The sequence below is a fragment of the Suncus etruscus genome, chromosome 3, assembly GCF_024139225.1.
Source record: "Suncus etruscus isolate mSunEtr1 chromosome 3, mSunEtr1.pri.cur, whole genome shotgun sequence".
Classification (NCBI taxonomy): Eukaryota; Metazoa; Chordata; class Mammalia; order Eulipotyphla; family Soricidae; genus Suncus; species Suncus etruscus.
In genome coordinates, this window is record NC_064850.1 from 4,598,545 (window position 1) to 4,617,666 (window position 19,122).

The window sequence follows — 19,122 nt, forward strand, 5'->3', positions numbered from 1 at the left end:
TATTTATTATTATTATGATTTTGGTTTTGGTTTTTGGGCCACACCCAGTGATGCTTAGGGGTTACTCCTGACTATGCACTCAGAAGTCGCTCCTGGCTTGGGGGACCATATGGGACACCAGGGGATCGAATCAAGGTCCATCCTAGGCTAGCGCTGGCAAGGCAGACACACCTTACCTCTAGCACCACCGCGCCGGCCCCTATTATAATTATTATTTTCTAACCTGATGAGCAAGACAGGGATATTTTATTTGTCACATGCTTATGGGTTACTTTTTTGTTGCTTATCTTTTATATATGTTGTAAACATTCTCTATTAAATTATTTATTGCAGAAACATTTTTCCAGTTTTTTTAAGTAATTTTTATTGTGACCAAAATGAATTATGAATTGTTCATAGTAATATTGAAGGTACATAATGACAATGATTCAGAGCTATTCCCACCACCACGGCTGTCCTCCCTTCACCCCTGTTCCCAGCATGTGTCCCATATCTCCCTCATTAGAACACCCGAACTGCTATCGTTACTTATCTCCTCTGAGTATAGCTTGTTGTAGACAGGACATTGACTCTGTTGTTGATTTTGTGTTTTGTGTTTAAGTCTGGTCGTTTTTTATTTCCACTCAATGTTCATATGACTACTTTGGTCCTGGTACCATTCATTTTTCCCCCTCAATTCATGAGGCAGAACAAGATGATTCAAGTTGTGTGGTTCTGTTGGAAGAAGAAAAATAAATAAATAAATAAATAAATAAATAAATAAATAAATAAATAAATAAATAAATAAATAAATAAATAAATAAATAAATAAAACAAGAGAAAAAACTAGGAGGAATCTGTCTAGAAGTTATAAATATCAATTTATAAGAAGAAAGTGAAAAAGAAGAAAAACATAACAAAGAACTAACAAACAAAATAAATTAAAAAACAAAAAACAGTAACTACAAAAAAAAGCACCCAGCAACAAAAATTACCAAATAATAACCACAAGAATGAAAAAAGAAAGAAGAAAAAGAAGAAAGCTTATTTTTGATTTTTGGGTTTTTTTGGGGGGCCACACCCTGCAGTACTCAAGGATTACTCCTGTCTCTGCGCTCAGAGCTCACTATGCTACAACTCTAACCCCTATTTTTTATTTTTTAATTTAAACACCATGATTACAAGGTCCTTCATAATACAGGGATTTTTTTCCACAGTTGTTTGTGTGTGTATGTGTGTATGTGTGTGTGTTCAAGTTACAGTCATATAATATACAAAAACCTTCACCTGTACACAGTTCACAACTCCTACCACCAATTGGGGATCTCCCCAATTCCCTCTCTCCTTCCTTGCTCTGGGGCATACATTTTTCTCCTCTCTCTTTCTCTCTCTTCCTTTTTTTCCCTTCTAGGTACATTGGTTTTCAATACAGTTTACAGTTTCCCACCCACTCTCCCCCACCTACCTCTGGCACAGGCATTACTTCTCTCTCTCTCTCTCTCTCTCTCTCTCTCTCTCACTCAGTCTCTCTCTCAATCTCTCTCTCACTCTCTCTCTCTCTTTCTCTTTCCTCTTTGACTCTGTATTTGCACGATTCTTAATGGAGGGATGCCTTGCCTCCTTGCCTGTTATTTTCTCCACTTTTAGCACTAAGTTCTTGTCCCGAGTGATCAGTTTCAACTCACTGTCCTAGTAGACCCTTTTCTAGCTACACTCACCACTCTTTGGGGGCAAGCTTTCTACCCTAGGTTGGACCTCCTGACCTTCGTGTCTATTGTCTCGGTTTATTACCATCCTATATCTAGTTTTCCTTATATTCCTCAAATGAGTCAGATTATTCTATGTCTATCTCTTTCCCTCTAGATCATTTCACTCAGCATAATAGTCTCCATGTCCATTAGTATATAAGGAAATTTTCTGACTTAATTTTTCCTAACTGCTGCATAGTACTCCATTGTGTAGAATATCTTCTGAGCAGTACCAGATGTCCAATCCCCACCAAAAACAATTTCATCTGGATGAGCATGGCATATCAATACTTAAAGTATAAAGTAGTAATATTGTTACTATTGTAAAGTTTTAAAATACATTTTAAACAACTGGGATGCACTTATTTTATCACAATATTGGTCCTCTCATTTAGAAATGTTATTCAGGGCCAGAGAGATATCATGGAGATAAGGCGTTTGTCTTTCATGCAGAAGGTCGGTGGTTCGAATCCTGGCATTCCATATGATCTTCCGAGCCTGCCAGACGCTATTTCTGTGACCCAAAAACCAAAAAAAAAAAAAAAGAAAAGAAATGTTATTCCATTCTGTTTACTCAAGTCCTCTCCATTTCTTTATATAGGACTTAAATGTTCTATTGAGTATATTATTCTGGCTACTTATATGTCATATTGTTGTTATGTATGGGATTTCAGCCAATAAGCAGAACACATAACTCATAAATCCTAACAAACTAAACATAATGATTCAAAATAAAAAAGAATCTGAGAGGGTAGATAAAGTCAGTAATAGGCAATGTTACTGTTCAGTGAAACCTGAATTCCATTGTCCTTCTGCTTGTCATTTCATGAACTTTTTCATATGGGCATTTAAGTCTTTATTTCTGTTGCAGCTTTCTTCTCTGACTGTCCTGATTAGCTCCTCATCCATTCTATTTTTAGTCCCTGGGCTATTTTCTTTATTTAAAAACCTATTAATTAAAAATTAGGCATTTGGAATTGAACCTTCACATGCTTTCCCCTTTCATATTTTGTACTTATTTTTAATTTTTATGTTCTGAAAAGCTGTTCCAATATTAAGTTCACATCACTAATTTCTTTTTTTCTCTTTATGTAGGTAAGTAGTATTGTTTTTCAACACTGCATATTATTAATATAGGTTCTTATCTCCTCAAATGTGTGTATCATTTATGTATCATCTAAACATCAGATAACAAATAATTTTTCACCATAGTCTATTGGACACCTTGCACTCAATGTTCACACCTAAAGCAGAGGCCTCATGGCCGAATATCAAGGGACTGGGGAAACATGGGTCTAGGAGCAAAAGCTGACATAGGAAGTAATCCACACAAAGTTGAAGCGGATAGTACAGGCCTAGAAAAATTCCACCACAAACTTTCCACTCCTAACACTAAGGCCAGCAGGCAGATAGCTCAGTTGTGGAAAACTGAAACCACAAAGAGTTTCTCCCTGAGACCCTGGGTCTTCATTGGGAAGCGAAAGACCACACCCTGGGGTGGAGAACAGATAGGGAAAGGGACCAATCCAAAAGGAGCTTCAATGCACAGGTACTTCAAGCCAATGAGTGACAAGAACCAGCAAGAAAAATTATCCAGAATAGAATGAAAACTGGTTGTTCAAATACACACACCCCTCTGGTAACCTCAGTCCTACATTTAGTATTCAAGGGCTTATTTTAGTTTCGTTTTATCTCTTCCTTTGCTTTATTTAAATAGAAAATATTTATGTTTCCTTCCTAACTAACTTCGCTTACCATAATCCTCTTCGATTCCATTCATTCTTAACAGAAAACTTTTGTTAGGCCAGAGCGATAGCATTTGGGCATTTGTCTTGAACGCTGCAGACTCACATTTGATCACTGGCACCTCATATGATCCTTTTTTTGTTTGTTTATCAAACTTTTCAAGGAGTAATTTCTTAGCACAGAGCCAGAAGTGACCCCTGAGTACCACAAGACATGAACCAAAAAATAACCAAAAAATTTTGTTGTTGTTGTCTTTATAGTTTGTGGATATATATTATATTTTCTTTAATCACCTATCATTGAGCTTTTAGATTGTTTCCATATCTTAGCTATTATAAGTAATACCATGATGAACATAGGAGTATAAAGTAGTATTTTTTTCAAATTAGTATTCTTTTTTTGTTTTGTTTTGTTTTTGGTTTTTGGGCCACACCCAGCGATGCTCAGGGGTTACTCCTGGCTGTCTGCTCAGAAATAGCTCCTGGCAGGCACGGGGGACCATATGGGTCACCGGGATCTGAACCAACCACCTTAGGTCCTGGATCGGCTGCTTGCAAGGCAAACGCTGCTGTGCTATCTCTCTGGGCCCTCAAATTAGTATTCTTATAATCTTAAGATCGAGTCTTAGAAGTGGGACTGTTTGTTCACATGTACATCTATTTTCAGTATTTTGAGAAGTCTATACTGTCATTTCTAGAATCAGTTTATATTGCTATCCACATTACGTGAAGGTTCCTTTTCCACACACCCTTCACAGAACTTGTATCAGATTTAGGCCATCTCCACTTGAGTAGAAGATATCCCATTATTTAATTTGCATGCACCTGACAATTAGTGGCTTTGAGTATTTTTTCATGTGCCTCTTGGCTAGCTATATGTGTTCGCTGGATAAGTGTTAATCAAATTTTATGCCTATTTTTATGGGGTTACTTCATTTATTGTTAGTATGAAGTGAATGAGTTCTTTATATATCTAGGCCATTAACCCTTTGTCATACATGTGTCATGTGCAAATATTCACTACACGTCCATAGGCTATCTTTTCCAAATAATAGTATTTTGAGAAGGTGTTGTTTTGTGCAGTGGTTTTGTTTTGTGGGGAATCGTAGGGAAGAAATTTAGTGTAGTACCATTTATTTTTCATTTGGTTTTTCTTTCTGTTAGAATTTAATCTCCAAAGATATCACTGAGGATAACATTGCTTTTACCATATTCATTTATCATATTCATGTGACTTCTCAGAGCTTTTGGGGGAGCTGTTTTAGTATTTATCACTTACTTTTTTATGTTGTTTTTATTTTTATATTGAGATATAACCCTGTTCTTTCCCAAAGTAAGCTATTTTATTATAAATGTTTTTATTCCCCCAGAGTTCTCAGAGATTCATAGATAACTTTGTTTCTTTAGAACATTCTGGCTTGTTGCATGTTATTCTTGTTCATTCATATTTCTTACCATAATTACCCAATAGTATTATAATTGCTTAGCACATTCTGCTGTTTGTCTTGTTCCTCTGAAATCAAATTTCTATGGAAAATTTTAATTTATTGTCTACAAAATCTGTTTCTTTTAAAAATGATAAATATAATGATCAAAATATTTTCGATAACTTTTAGGTCAAGGCTCACTCTTTATTTTCTTCATTCAACAATATAATTTTAGAAGAAAGCAAAAATATTTCAGATGCAACAGTAGTATCTCAGGATTTGAAATTTGATGATGAAGTTATGAAAATGGAACCCCAAATCAAGTCCAAACCAAAACTTGTTAGTTTGAATGATAAAACAATATTTTCCCTCACCAAGACTAGCAGCTTCAGTCATATTGTGGTGAGTATTATAGAGTTAGGAACCAGAATCTTAATTTGGAATCAGAATCTACCATATAAAGTCTAAATATAATAAATGGAAATTTTAAATGCTGTGCTCTTCTTCCTATGTGAACTAGATCTTTGCCTTTGGTAAAAATATATCATGAGCCAGATGGTCTGTAATTATAGAAGTTATTACATAACTTATATAAGTTTATATATGCTTATTTTATATTAGTATAAATTTTATATTTGATTACATATATGTTCAAATAGCCATGTTTAAAAACATTTTTAAATTAAAACATATAAAATGGACTGGGAGATAAATCAGGACTGGAGAACATGCATAGCATGCTGAATCCCCAGACACAATCCCTGGTACTTCATGATCCGCAGAATATGGCTGCGGTAGCACCCCTGGGCTTGAACATTCAGCTACCCTCAATGATCTGATTATTGCAGGAATTAGTCCTGAACATTCCTTGAGAGATATAAGAAAAAACAAAGACAAGATTATTTTTTTAATGATCATTTTTTTATTTAAACACCTTGATTACATACATGATTGTGTTTGGGTTTCAGTCATGTAAAGAACACCCCCCATCACCAGTGCAACATTCCCATCACCAATGTCCCAAATCTCCCTCCTCCCCACCAGACCCCCGCCTGTACTCTAAACAGGCTCTCCATTTCCCTCATACATTCTCATTATTAGGACAGTTCAAAATGTAGTTATTTCTCTAACTAAACTCATCACTATTTGTGGTGAGTTTCCTGAGGTGAGCTGGAACTTCCAGCTCTTTTCTCTTTTGTGTCTGAAAATTATTATTGCAAGAATGTCTTTCATTTTTCTTAAAACCCATAGATGAGTGAGACCATTCTGTGTTTTTCTCTCTCTCTCTGAGGGAAATAAGCAAGATTATTTTTTTAAAAAATGTACTTAATTCGATATATCCAAAATAGTATTTAAGCATGCAACATGCAATAATTAATCTAGTTTCATACTAAGTTTCTTAAATATGGTATATGTTTTAATATTAACACATCTCAATTAAGACAAGCCATATTTCATTGGCAAATGTGGCCTATACTACTATACTGGTTAATATAGCTTTAGAAATAGCTTTTTAGTTTACAGAGATTTTATTTCTGAGTAACAGAAAGGCTATCTATAAGATTAAGAGGTATAAGTTTCAAATCATGTTGATCATAAATAGACTTTTAAAAATTAATTAAAAGTATTTGACGGGGCCTGGAGAGATAGCACAGCGGCGTTTGCCTTGCAAGCAGCCGATCCAGGACCAAAGGTGGTTGGTTCAAATCCCGGTGTCCCATATGGTCCCCCGTGCCTGCCAGGAGCTATTTCTGAGCAGACAGCCAGGAGGAACACCTGAGCACCGCTGGGTGTGGCCCAAAAACCAAAAAAAAAAAAAAAAAAAAAAAAAGTATTTGACTTAATTACTAAGGCAATTTTTCACAGATGAAATTCTATTGAGATTATAAGAATACCTCAATATCTTGACTATCAAATTTTTCCATTTCCAGTCTACTACCATTCTATTCAAGCTACCTTAACATCTGAACTTAACTGAAAGTGCCATTCACATTTTATTTTGTCTTTTGATGTTATTCACTATATGACTGAATATGACTCAGTGCAAGATAGGAGGATCTTCATGGATCTCAGTTACCAAGGATCTTGCTTTATCTACTTCCACCTTGAACCTCCAATTTACAAAGCTACATGAGAAGGAAGCCTCAGGCTCCAAAACCATGACCTAAAGAGATGCAGGTCTGGAAGCAAATGCTGAGGCAGGAAATAATCCACACAGCGAAGAGGGCATCAAAATGGGCTCAGGAATTCCAACACACAAGCCTTCCGCTCCTAAGGGGCAGGTAGCTTAGTGAACGAAGACTGGAGAATGAATACAAAGCCTTCCTGAAACCTAGGCTTTTTATTAGCAAGAACCAGACCACACTCTAAGGTAGAGAATGAAGGAATACTGAGTAAAGTGGAACCCAGTAATCCAACAGCAGATCACACCCTGGGGTGGAGAAAGAACAAATAATAAGTAGGGTAGAATCCAGCTAATCCAACAGCTACAGTCATCTTTGAATAACATTTGTTACTCCGCAACACTCCAACTTGAAATTTTCAGATGACTTTCTTTTTTTTTTTTGTTTTTGTTTTTGTTTTTGGGCCACACCCGGCGGTGCTCAGGGGTGACTCCTGGCTGTCTGCTCAGAAATAGCTCCTGGCAGGCACGGGGGACCATATGGGACACCGGGATTCGAACCAACCACCTTAGGTCCTGGATCAGCTGCTTGCAAGGCAAACGCCGCTGTGCTATATCTCTGGGCCCGAAATTTTCAGATGACTTTCTTTGTTTGAAAGTAAAACCAAAATCATTAATATGGTCAATAGAGGTTCTCAAACATTTTTACTTTTTTATTATTCAATACATTTTTAATTGAATCACCGTAAGATAGCTACAAAGTTGTCCGTGATTGAGTTTCAGTCATATACTATCCAATACCCATCCTTCTTCACCAGTGCACATTTCATGCTAACAATGTCCTCATTTTCCCTCTCGCCATCTCCACTGCTCTCCTGAGGTTCCCAAACTTATTTGTCCTACCTTTTCAATAACAAAATCCTCGGTCCGCCACTAGAAATATACTTAATTTAAGCAAACAGCAAAAGAACCTTTTCTTCCACACAATTACTACCATTTATGTAAATTATTCCAGTGCCCCACAGCGGGTGGTATTGTCCAATTTGGAAAACATTGGTCTATAAACTATTGTATGGATCCATCCCTCCTGGCCTACCTTTCCACACGTTTATATATCCCTTTGAATATATTTGAACCACATATGATGGCACTGAGGGATCACTCCTGGTTTTATTCTTTGAGATCATTCCTGGTAGTGTTTGGGGGACCATATGTAGTGCTGGCCATGACTCAAAAACCATAGTAAACTGATGCAAGAAAAGTGCCTAACTTCTTTATAGTCTCTTCATTGCTTAAAATTAAATTCTTAATCAGTATTAAAAATATAGATACTTGATTATCTTAGTTATAAGTGTGTTAAGTAAAAGAAATGTATAAAATTGATCATGAATGATACCTGTAGGATAAACTACATGTTTAAAGAGACGCAGTACAAGGATAGAGACATACTACAGGGGGTAAGGTGATTGTTTTACATGTAGCTGATCCCTGCTCAATCCCCTTGAACACAGCTGGTGTGACCCCAAAACAAAAACACGACATTGACACACATAACTAGTATACTTAAATTTGCCCTTCCTAGCTTTGTTTTTGGTGGTTACTGGAAATATGGTTGTTTCTTTTGACTTGGAATTTAGTTCTGTTCACTGTATAATAGATTACAAAATAGCAATGAAGAGGGAAGAGGATTGAAATAGAGATACCTAATTTTATTATGCTATACATGTTTTGTGAATATTATGATCAATTGTATCTTTCTTTTATAATTGCACAAATACAACCTTCACTTCAAGGCATGAACAATAGTGTAGCTTAAAATCAGAAAGTAAAAAGACATTAGGTTTTTCCCACATGTAAAAGTATTAAGAGCATTCACTTTTTTATGGATAGGGAAAGTTTGTCCAGACAAATTCTGATATAGAAATTGCCTTATATTCTCTTCTACCTTTTTCTCAGACAGTGTCATATAAGAATGCCTTCAGCCTTTCTTCCTTAATACTCTCACACAGTTTTCTGCCATCAGGATGTATCACTATCATCCTTCTTTCTTGTGAGATAGCTACTTAATATTCCAAACCATTGGGGCCTGCTTTGTTTACTAGCTGACGATAAGAGAGCTGTCCTAATAAATATTTTAACAACATACATAACTATTTCCTTAAAAAAACATTTTTGGCAATTACTTAGATTAAGTAAAAATGAAATTAAGAACAGTTCAATGATTCAACTATGAATCATACCATATAAGGTTATACATGAATTTTTTTATTCTAGGCTCAACATTTTGAAATAATTCTGATATAATTGTGATCTACAATATGTAACTTGCCTCATTTTCTTCATTTATGTTTTCTGACATCAGAGTCTGAATCTACATGGGAACAGCTTGAGTAAATTGAGAGACCTCTCCAAGTTAACAGGACTTCGAAAACTTAATATAAGTTTTAATGAATTTACTTGTTTAGATGAAGTATACCACTTGGTAAGAACAATTCTTTTAAAACTAAGTGAAATAAAATAATCATGTGAATTGCTAATAATTCTTGTAACTGACCTCATACTTTCATATTTAAAAATGTATCACAAAAATTAGGAACAAAATATATGTATATAATTTAAGAAGTATACATGTACTTTTTTTTTTTTGGTTTTTGGGCTCAGAGATTATTCCTGGCTATGCACTCAGAAATTACTCCTGACTTGGGGGGGGACCATATGGGACACCATGGATTGAACCAAGGTCCATTTCTGGGTCAGCTGTGTGCAAGGTGAATGCCCTACAGCTGTGCTATCACTCTGGACCCTTTATATACATCTTTATACATACTTTAAGTACGTTGAGTACAATGACTTTTCCAAATTTTCCTTGTTTTTGTTTGGGGTTCTCTTTACTTTCTCTTTTATGAAAACAAGCATTGCTATTCTGAACCATCAAGGCATATAGTGGAAATTTAGAGAGAAAATAAAATATCTGTAGCTCATTAAGAGAACACATACATAATGCCATTATTGCAGTATGTTTAGGTTTTCTGTAATGTTTATCAAAAAGAATATAAAGTACTTTAAAAGTCATAGAACTGAGCAAGTATAATGTGAATAAAAACCATGGTTCTTTTAGCATCACTTCTATTTGTATGTGTTGCAGTATAACCTTGAATATTTGGATGCAAGCCATAATCACGTGATAACTCTTGAGGGATTTAGGGGTCTTATGAAACTAAAGTATTTAGACTTGAGCTGGAATCAACTAAAAAAATCTGCTGATGAAATAAATATGCTGTGCAAACAAACCGCAAACCTTCTCTTTCTTGATATTCGACATAATCCATGGCAAAAGGTAAGCAATAGACCATGCTCTTAAGGATAGTAAACTGTCATCTTCATTTCAGTCATTTTCTCATCTATTCAATGATAACCATAACTATCTTTGTTTGACTAAAATTTAATTTTCATGATAATTGGTGTAATAATAAAGAATATAAAATGTTGTTACAAATCAATAATTTAATATCATATTTTTAACCTCCAGTAGTTGGAAAATACAAACATGACATGAAGCATGTTTGATGTTACTACTGCAAAAATCCAGAACTTATTTATTTATTTACACACTTTAATGTGTTAAAATCTATTTTAATGAGGGATAGGAACCAAGAATAACAGACTCCAGAGAAGAACATACTATTAAGGGGGAAACGTTTTAGAGTAGTACTTTGAGTTATTTCTTCATTACATTAAACCCAAATTTCAGTTCCTCTCATAATCTGAATTTTCATTCTCATGTTCTATGAAAAAGATTTGACTGAACACTTTCTCACCATAAAAATATATAGATTTATGCTATTTGTATATTTAATAATTGTACTTACATATCTCTGAATATACTGTCTTAAGATCCAAATTTATAATCCTTTATGTATAAATACATATATATCAGTGTTAATTTTTTTTTAATTTTGGGCCATACCCAGTGATGCTTAGGGGTTACTCCTAGCTATGTGCTCAGAAATCACTCTTGGCTTGGGGGACCATATGGGACACCAAGGAATCGAACCTTCGGTCTGCCCTGAGTCAGCCCGAGCAAGAGCTATGGAATGGCATTCAAACACATCTGACTAGCTAACTGCTGATCTAGATAAACAGGAAACTCTGCAGGTGTTCTTTACACACTTTTCAACACAACATAGGATTCCCACCTTTATGATAGTAGAGCTATATACCTAGGACAGATGAATTAAATCAATTTAATTTCAACCATCATTTATGGATTTTTTTTTGTTTTGGCACCACGCCCAGCCTGGTGCCCAGGCCTTACTCCTGACTTTGTAGTCAGAGATCACTGGGGATTAAATCTCAGTTATGCAGGCAAGCAACCTGCACAAGAAAAAAACCCCAAAGGCAAATGACCTGCACACTGTCTTCCTGGCCCCCCAACTGTCACTTAACGTAGAGTTTCTTACATTTTTTTTCACTCACAACCCCTTTTTTTAACTAGGAATTAAACACAACATGGGCAAGTGATGCCATAAAAAAAGCACTTTGGATTCTTTACATAGTGGATTTTTGGATTCGTTTTGAGTCATTGTACATCCAATACTTTTTACTCTTTCCAAATTTTCACCACTCCTGGATTCAAATTCATAACACTACAACTTAAGAAGTAAGCATTTAAAGAATTAGAATCAAGCTTTCATTTTTAGGTATATAATAAGAGCTACATATAAGGCATGCTACTTTCTGTGTCATAGCTTAAGTAATATTTCATAAAAATTCGCTTTTTCTTATTTTTCCCAAGCCAGACACATTAAGGTTGAGTGTTATTGGCAGAATAAAGACACTTACTCATTTGGATGGACTCCCCATTTCTGAAGAAGAAACAACAGCAGCTGCAAAATTTATTTCTGGAACAAAAATTAGTCAGGTTAGATTTTACTACTTAACATTCATTAAGTATTCATTCTCAATATTTATGCTATTCAGGAGATTTAAATATGTATTTATTTATATGCATTTATAATTATTTTGTATTAAGATTGTAGTATTTCTTAGTATACTGATTAAATATTAGTATATAATAATAGAATGTTTCTATGTAAATATATCCTATTTAAATAACAATGGAATTGTAAGACTCCATCATCCCTAAACTCTAACATCAAATATACCTCTAGCATAATTTGCTAGTCAATTGGAAATCACCAAAATCCTTCTCAAAAGTCTAGATAAAAAAATAAGAAACACTTGGGGCCGGAACAGTGGCGCAAGTGGTAGGGCGTTTGCCTTGCATGTGCTAACCTAGGACAGACTGTGGTTTGATCCCCCAGCATCCCATATGGTCCCCCAAGCCAAGAGCAACATATGAGTGCATAGCCAGGAGTAACCCCTGAGTGTCACCAGAGTGGTCAAAAAAATACTAATAATAACATTTGTGGATAAGAAAGTCAGGTTTTGAGAATTTGTGAATGACTTACCAATTATTGAAATTGTCTATCTAATAAGTGACTGGCTGAAATAAAAACAAAATCTTTAACCTGAGGAAGAGAAATACTTTATTATCCAGATTAAGTACACCATGCTTTGAAAAAGAAAAGTAGTAGCATCAATATCTATCCCAAATTGCTCCACTCTAAATACCTAGCTATTTCTGCCAAGGTTTACACTACTGATACAAGGAATAAAAGTGTCTTTGAGGGGCCGGGTAGGTGGCGCTGGAGGTAAGGTGTCTGCCTTGCAAGCGCTAGCCAAGGAAGGACCGCGGTTCGATCCCCCGGCGACCCATATGGTCCCCCCAAGCCAGGGGCGATTTCTGAGCACATAGCCAGGAGTAACCCCTGAGCGTCAAATGGGTGTGGCCCAAAAAAAACCAAAAAAAAAAAAAAAGTGTCTTTGAACTTTCTTATCTCATATTGAATGGGTAAATATAGAAGAAAAATAATAAAACTAATTTCTAGCTATTTACTTGTTGCAGTGGGTTATGTATTTTTTCAACATAATATTAATATTGATTATTGATCTATCCAAAACAAATTATTTTGATATTTAGCTCTTAAAGAATTACTTTACCAGAAGTCAAAACATGCTAAAATCCTTAAAAAGAATGTAGAATTGGCAGTAAATTAGACTAATAAACAAATAGGATTAAAAAACTATAAAAATTAACTCAGATACACATGAAAACTTAATAAATAACAAAACTGCCTTAAGAGATAAAGGTAGCTAGTTAGTTAAAGTCATTGGACACAATAGCTTTAAAAGTGAAACTAAAGTTTTAGAAGAAAAGCTATGTATTCCAAAGAAACTCTTATATGTATTTTCCAAGTGTTATGCACAAGATGTTTATGCCAATAGTTTTTATAATAGCAAAGAACTTAGGAGTCTGTATCCATATCCAGCCAACTTCATAGATTCAGTCTGTTCGAGAGAGAGAGAGAGAGAGAGAGAGAGAGAGAGAGAGAGAGAGAGAGAGAGAGAGAGAGAGAGAGAGAGAGAGAGATGTAAACCAAGCCGTGAAAAATTATGGGTATACTGGCCTTGCAGCTGTAAGCTGACAATCTCATAAGGAGAGAGCAAGCCAAGTTCCCACCCTGTCAAAGCCATACCACCTGCACCCACCATCAGCAGTCCCCTCTTTGCCAATGAACCTGTTGTACCACTCCTCTATGGCTCTCTGCAGAGATACCAGTCTGACCAAAATTCCAGGTATTTGGGCTGACATCACCAGGAATTTTTTGGGGAGTAGGGCAGATATCCTGCCTTCTTATACTTCCAGAAACCCTGGCAGCCAAAATCATGCCTCACAAAAGCCATAGTAATAGCAATCAGACTTGAAATTCTGAACCATGTGTGGCTGTGACAACTCCATTATTCTTTAATACTGTTATCCCCATAGGAACACACCAATTTTATGTCTGAAGGTACCTAATGTTCAGAAACAAAGGGAGTAACAGAATGGTCAACTAGCAAAAAGAACTTACTAAACTATGACAATGATTATCACTTAATGATCTTATTGTGAGACAATAATTTTTGCAAATTTTCTTGTTTCTGTACTTTTTATTTTTTTTTCTTTTAAATAATAGCTCTTCCACTTATCTGGAACAAATTCACTATGTTCAGTTATGTCAACTATGTAATGCATGCTCTTTCAATAAAGTAAATTAATTAAAAACTAATAAAGAGGGGCCCGAGAGATAGCACAGTGGCGTTTGCCTTGCAAGCAGCTGATCCAAGACCTAAGGTGGTTGGTTCAAATACCGGCGTCCCATAGGGTCCTCCGTGCCTGCCAGGAGCTATTTCTGAGAAGACAGCCAGGAGTAACCCCTGAGCATCTCTGGGTGTGGCCCAAAAACCAAATAATAATAATAATAATAAAGAACTAAGATGAATACCAATGTTCTATGATAGAAGAATCAGTAAGGGAATACTATATAGCAATGTCAATGAATGAACTATCTACATCCAACAGCATCGATACATCATGTGTTTAGCAAATTGGAAAGCTATTTTCTAAATTCACCTATCCATTTACATAAAATTAAAACATCTATTTCATTGGTTTTTATTAATACAAACATAGGTCTATTGATATGAACTTTTAGATTTCTTTGTAGTGATTGACTTGCTTAAGATGACTAATTTGCTTCTGAGGGAAAGGAGAAGAAACTATTGAAATAGGATATAGAAATAACCTTGTAAGATAGCAGTAATATTTTCTATCTTGTCAGCTGTGGTTTGCACTATAGTAATATTTTTGTGAATTATATAATTTTAAAAAATTAATATTAGAAACATTTAAGACAAAAACTATTTTAAATTTATGCAGTGACAACTATTCTAAGAAATAATATTATTTGCTATGTATAAAGGAACCTTTATTTGATATTTTTTTTATTCATCATGTGTTGTTGTTATATCAGTTTTCTCTCATACAGCATTCTAGTACTAAAGAGGAAAAGCCACGGATACTTAGTATATGGCCTTTTTCCAAAATTCTGACACAGATTTCAAAGACAGGACCACATTTATATCTGGGTACAAATTGGTACTTGAAGGTAAAAATTCCTTTTGTAAAAATATAATATAAAATCTTGATTTCAATAAATATTTGGTCAACTTTTATCTATATCATAAAATGGGCACAGGTAGGTGAGGAAGTGACTCTAAAATAAAATAAGGAGGCCAAGATGTAGGTTGTAATGTTGTAGGAGCAAATGGAAAATTGGGATAAAGGTATACTACAAAGCCAAAGGTTAGATTCTAATTATATGTCAAAATAACCCTGTAAACTTAGAGGCTGAATGGCAGAGATCAACTCAAAAGGGATACATCCTGCAAAAATTCTTTGTCCAGGCAGAAAGAGGAAAGCTGGTTGGAATACAGACAAGGAAAAGGGGAGGTTTCTTGCTACTCAGAGATAGTATGTGGGCTTAAAGAGGGGTTCCTTGAAAATGCAGGCTATTAGTTGTACTTTATTATAGGTCCCAGATAAGTATTGACTGACTTAGACAGCCTTGTCTTTCTGGAGAATGTGACAGCAAGAATGGTTCAAAATTTGCCCTAAAATGGGTTGAAACAGGTCAGGCCCTCATATCTCTTTATCTCTGACTATGGAACAATCTGAACAAGACTGACTTTGAGAGAGAGTAGCACTGTGCAGAGACACTCCATGAAGGGCCTGAGAGCAGAAGACGTTCTCCCAGCAAATGGGATGAGTCTTTGATTGCAGTGGGAGTGTGACTGGCACATTGTAGTGTGAATATAATCATGTAACTCCGTCTTGGAATCACAACCGGTCAAATTTTGCCCTTATGTAAACTAAGGTTCATGCTGTCCTTAGTTCCTGAGAGAATGCAAAACACTGGTATTTGAATTAGTTCATTAAAATATAGTTATTTTATATAGCTGAATTTATTGATGAGTAACATATAGTGTGAATTATTCTACAGATAACTGCCTTAAATCTTGATGGACAAAATCTCTTTGAAATCACAAATTTAGAAAGATTGGAAAATCTGAAATGGGCATCATTCAGCAATAATAATCTCACAAAAATGGAGGGCTTTGAATCTTGTATTAATTTGGAAGAGCTCATACTAGATGGAAATTGCATATCAAAGATAGAAGGTATGATACTTGATCTTGAAAAATTTTACATGGGAATGCCTAATTAATCAAAACAAAATTTAATAAAAAAGAGCGACACTGAGGACAGAATTTATGAATAGGAAGATCATAGAATAATTCCAAGATGTGGGGCAGAATATTCTCAATACCTGTTAACAGGTCTGTGACCAGCTGGTCTAGATGAACCCAGGTAAGCCAATGTTCATCTTCCTGTCCTCTTTCCCCTTTCCTCTCCTTTTAAATAACCCATATATGTTATAATTTATTGAATATTATTAGTTGTGCTTTGTATGTAACGTAGTTGCCTTTACCCCCTTCTCCGTGAAGGTATTGAAGGTAAGCAAAAATATTCCAAACTCTAATTTCTCTATACCCACAAAATTTTACCAAATTTCTTTCCTTTTCCCATAGACATATGTTTGATATATTTGAGGATTTTTGCTTTAATGATTTTATCCTGTTTCCCTAAACCCGTTTATTTTCAGTAAATATATCCTTTTTATAAAAAAAAATTTAAAAAAATAAAAACCGGAGGTAATCAATAGTACAGATTCCTTCGGACCATTTAAATTGTAAAAAAAAAAAAAAAAAAAAAGGGTCTAACAATTAAATAACCAAGAGTTTTTTTTTTATTTCAGTACTGTCTAGAATTTCCTTTTTAATTTGCTTATTTTTCTAGGCCTTTCCAAACTGACTAAATTAACACACCTAAGCATGAATAATAATCTTCTCACTAGTTTGGAAAAAAATGTATTTGATAACATGCTGCATCTTCACTCCCTTTCTCTTGAGAACAACAAAATTGCTTCATTGAGTGGTTTACAGAAAGTTATCACTCTAACCGAATTGTATCTTAGCAATAACTATATCGCTGTAAATCAGGAAATCTGCAACTTAAAGGTAACTATCTGGGGTAGTAACGTTTTGTGGGTTTTGTTTGTTTAGGAATCTAAACAGTCTCCAGGGATCTCTCCTGGAGATTCTCAGCCAACCAGGCTGGTAACAATGCTAGAACCCAACCTGCTGCTCAAGCTCTGTAATGCTGGGTACCATGAGAGCTACCCTACTGGTGCTCTGTGGCCTCCAAGGCCACATCTTAGAGTTACTCAATGTTTGGGAGCTTCCACGGCTTCACCAGGGGATGCTCAGGAGTTCATGGCATCAAACCTGGTTCACGATCATGCTAACCCCTGGACTAGCTTCCCATCCCATTTTTGTGTGTTTAAATACTTACTGAGTTCTCACACACACCCAAAAAAAGATGCAAATAACTAGGAAATTATAGAGTAATTCAAATATGAAATATGTACTGGATAATTGCCAAACATAGTATAACGGGTTCGATTTTCAGTACCACCTGGTTCCCTCAGCCATCCAGGTTCCATCCTAGAGGACTCCAGCACCACCTGGTCCAGGTAATCTCTGACACTGCAAGGCCCAAGCAGTATTGTACCACTGGGGCCTGGTATGCAGCTACTTTCCAGTTGGTTTAGAACTGGCTGGTAAAGCCCTCTGGCTTCCTGAGAACAACCTGAAGTACTGATTTGGGATCCCCCCAAAAGAAGCATTCAAGGGAGGGGGGGGACTAGTAAATCAAGTCATATGACTTTAATGTGAATGTTTTTTTTTATTACCTAGAGTTTATGCAACCTGGTAATTCTAGATTTGTTTGGAAACATTATTGTATGGAATCAAGAAAACTACCGGCTGTTTGTACTATTTCATCTTCCAGAACTGAAAGCTTTGGATGGAATACCAATTGTGAGTTGTTTCATGATTAATTGCAGTTGGTCCAAGCAGTAGAGTCACTAATATATTATATTTCACAGTTATTTTGAACACTGCTTTATCATTAGTGTGATACCAAAATTTAACATACCTCTTAAAATAAAGTACATTTGCAAAGTACAAATTGGATCTGGTTTTAGAAAGTTTCTTCTCTGACCGATGCTTAGTTTTCTAAATTGAAGTGTCAGGGAAGGGGGAATACTGCTGACATTTGTACCCCCTGGATTCAAGGCCTAAAACATAAACAGTAAATATTTTTGTATTTGTTTTTTTACCTTTTTTATTTGGTTTTGTGGTCACATCCAGTGGTGCTCATGACTTACTCATGGCTCTATACTCAAATATCATTGCTGGTGGGACTTGGCGATCATTGAGGCCTGGTCGACTGCATGCAAAGCAAATGCCCTACCCACTGTACTCCAGCCCCAGGATAAAGGGCAAAGTTTTAAGGAATAAGATAAAAATGACTACTCTAATGCCCTATTATTTTCTTGGATCTAGAAACAGCTTCTTAATCACACTCATTTCTGGTTTATAAGGAAAAAAAGATAGTACGGCAATAATATCCAGAAACAATAGATATGAGGGCCAGTAGGACCAGATCACGATAGGAAGCTTAGCACAAATAATGGAGGAGCAGAGAAGGGGCCACTGTGACAATAGTAGTTGGAACTGATCACTCTGGACAGGAACTGGGTGCTGAAAAGGGATAAAGTGAAATCTACAATTCTGCTTTAGTAACAATATTTCAAACTACAATATCTAAAAGAAAAAAAGGCAGAGATAGATAAGAAAAATGTTTGCTACAGAGGCAAGCCAGAGGAGGATAGGAGAAAAACTGGGGACATTGGTGGTAAAAAAAAAAAATGTGCACTGGTGAAGGGTGTTGTATATTTTATGACTGAAACTAAATCATGGACAACTTTGTATCTATCTCATGGTGATTCATTTAAGGAACTTACTTAGAAAATAAATTAAATATAAAAAGTTAAAAAGCATGTAGTTAAAGTTAAAAAGCATTTCCTCAGGATAGTCTCTCCTTTAACTCTGCTTATGTTCCCATTGAGTGAGAATAACCATTTTCATGAAGCTGTAAGGTGCAAACCGGCCCTTCATGCTCTCACCTCTTCATCTTAGAAAACTAGTGTCTGGGGCCGGGCGGTGGCGCTAAAGGTAAGGTGCCTGCCTTG

At 35.6% G+C, this 19,122-nt stretch overlaps 1 protein-coding gene across 1 annotated transcript in view; it reads left to right on the top strand.

Moving 5' to 3' along the window:
• LRRC9 (leucine rich repeat containing 9) overlaps window positions 1-19,122 on the top strand; it is a 108,967-nt gene that overhangs the window by 34,835 nt on the left and 55,010 nt on the right. The window contains exons 15-22 of the mRNA XM_049770250.1: window positions 5,089-5,301; window positions 9,384-9,503; window positions 10,167-10,358; window positions 11,817-11,942; window positions 14,938-15,072; window positions 15,967-16,144; window positions 16,824-17,044; window positions 17,783-17,905. Of these exons, the coding sequence (XP_049626207.1) occupies window positions 5,089-5,301; window positions 9,384-9,503; window positions 10,167-10,358; window positions 11,817-11,942; window positions 14,938-15,072; window positions 15,967-16,144; window positions 16,824-17,044; window positions 17,783-17,905 (1,308 nt within the window). The remainder of the gene's footprint in view (window positions 1-5,088; window positions 5,302-9,383; window positions 9,504-10,166; window positions 10,359-11,816; window positions 11,943-14,937; window positions 15,073-15,966; window positions 16,145-16,823; window positions 17,045-17,782; window positions 17,906-19,122) is intronic.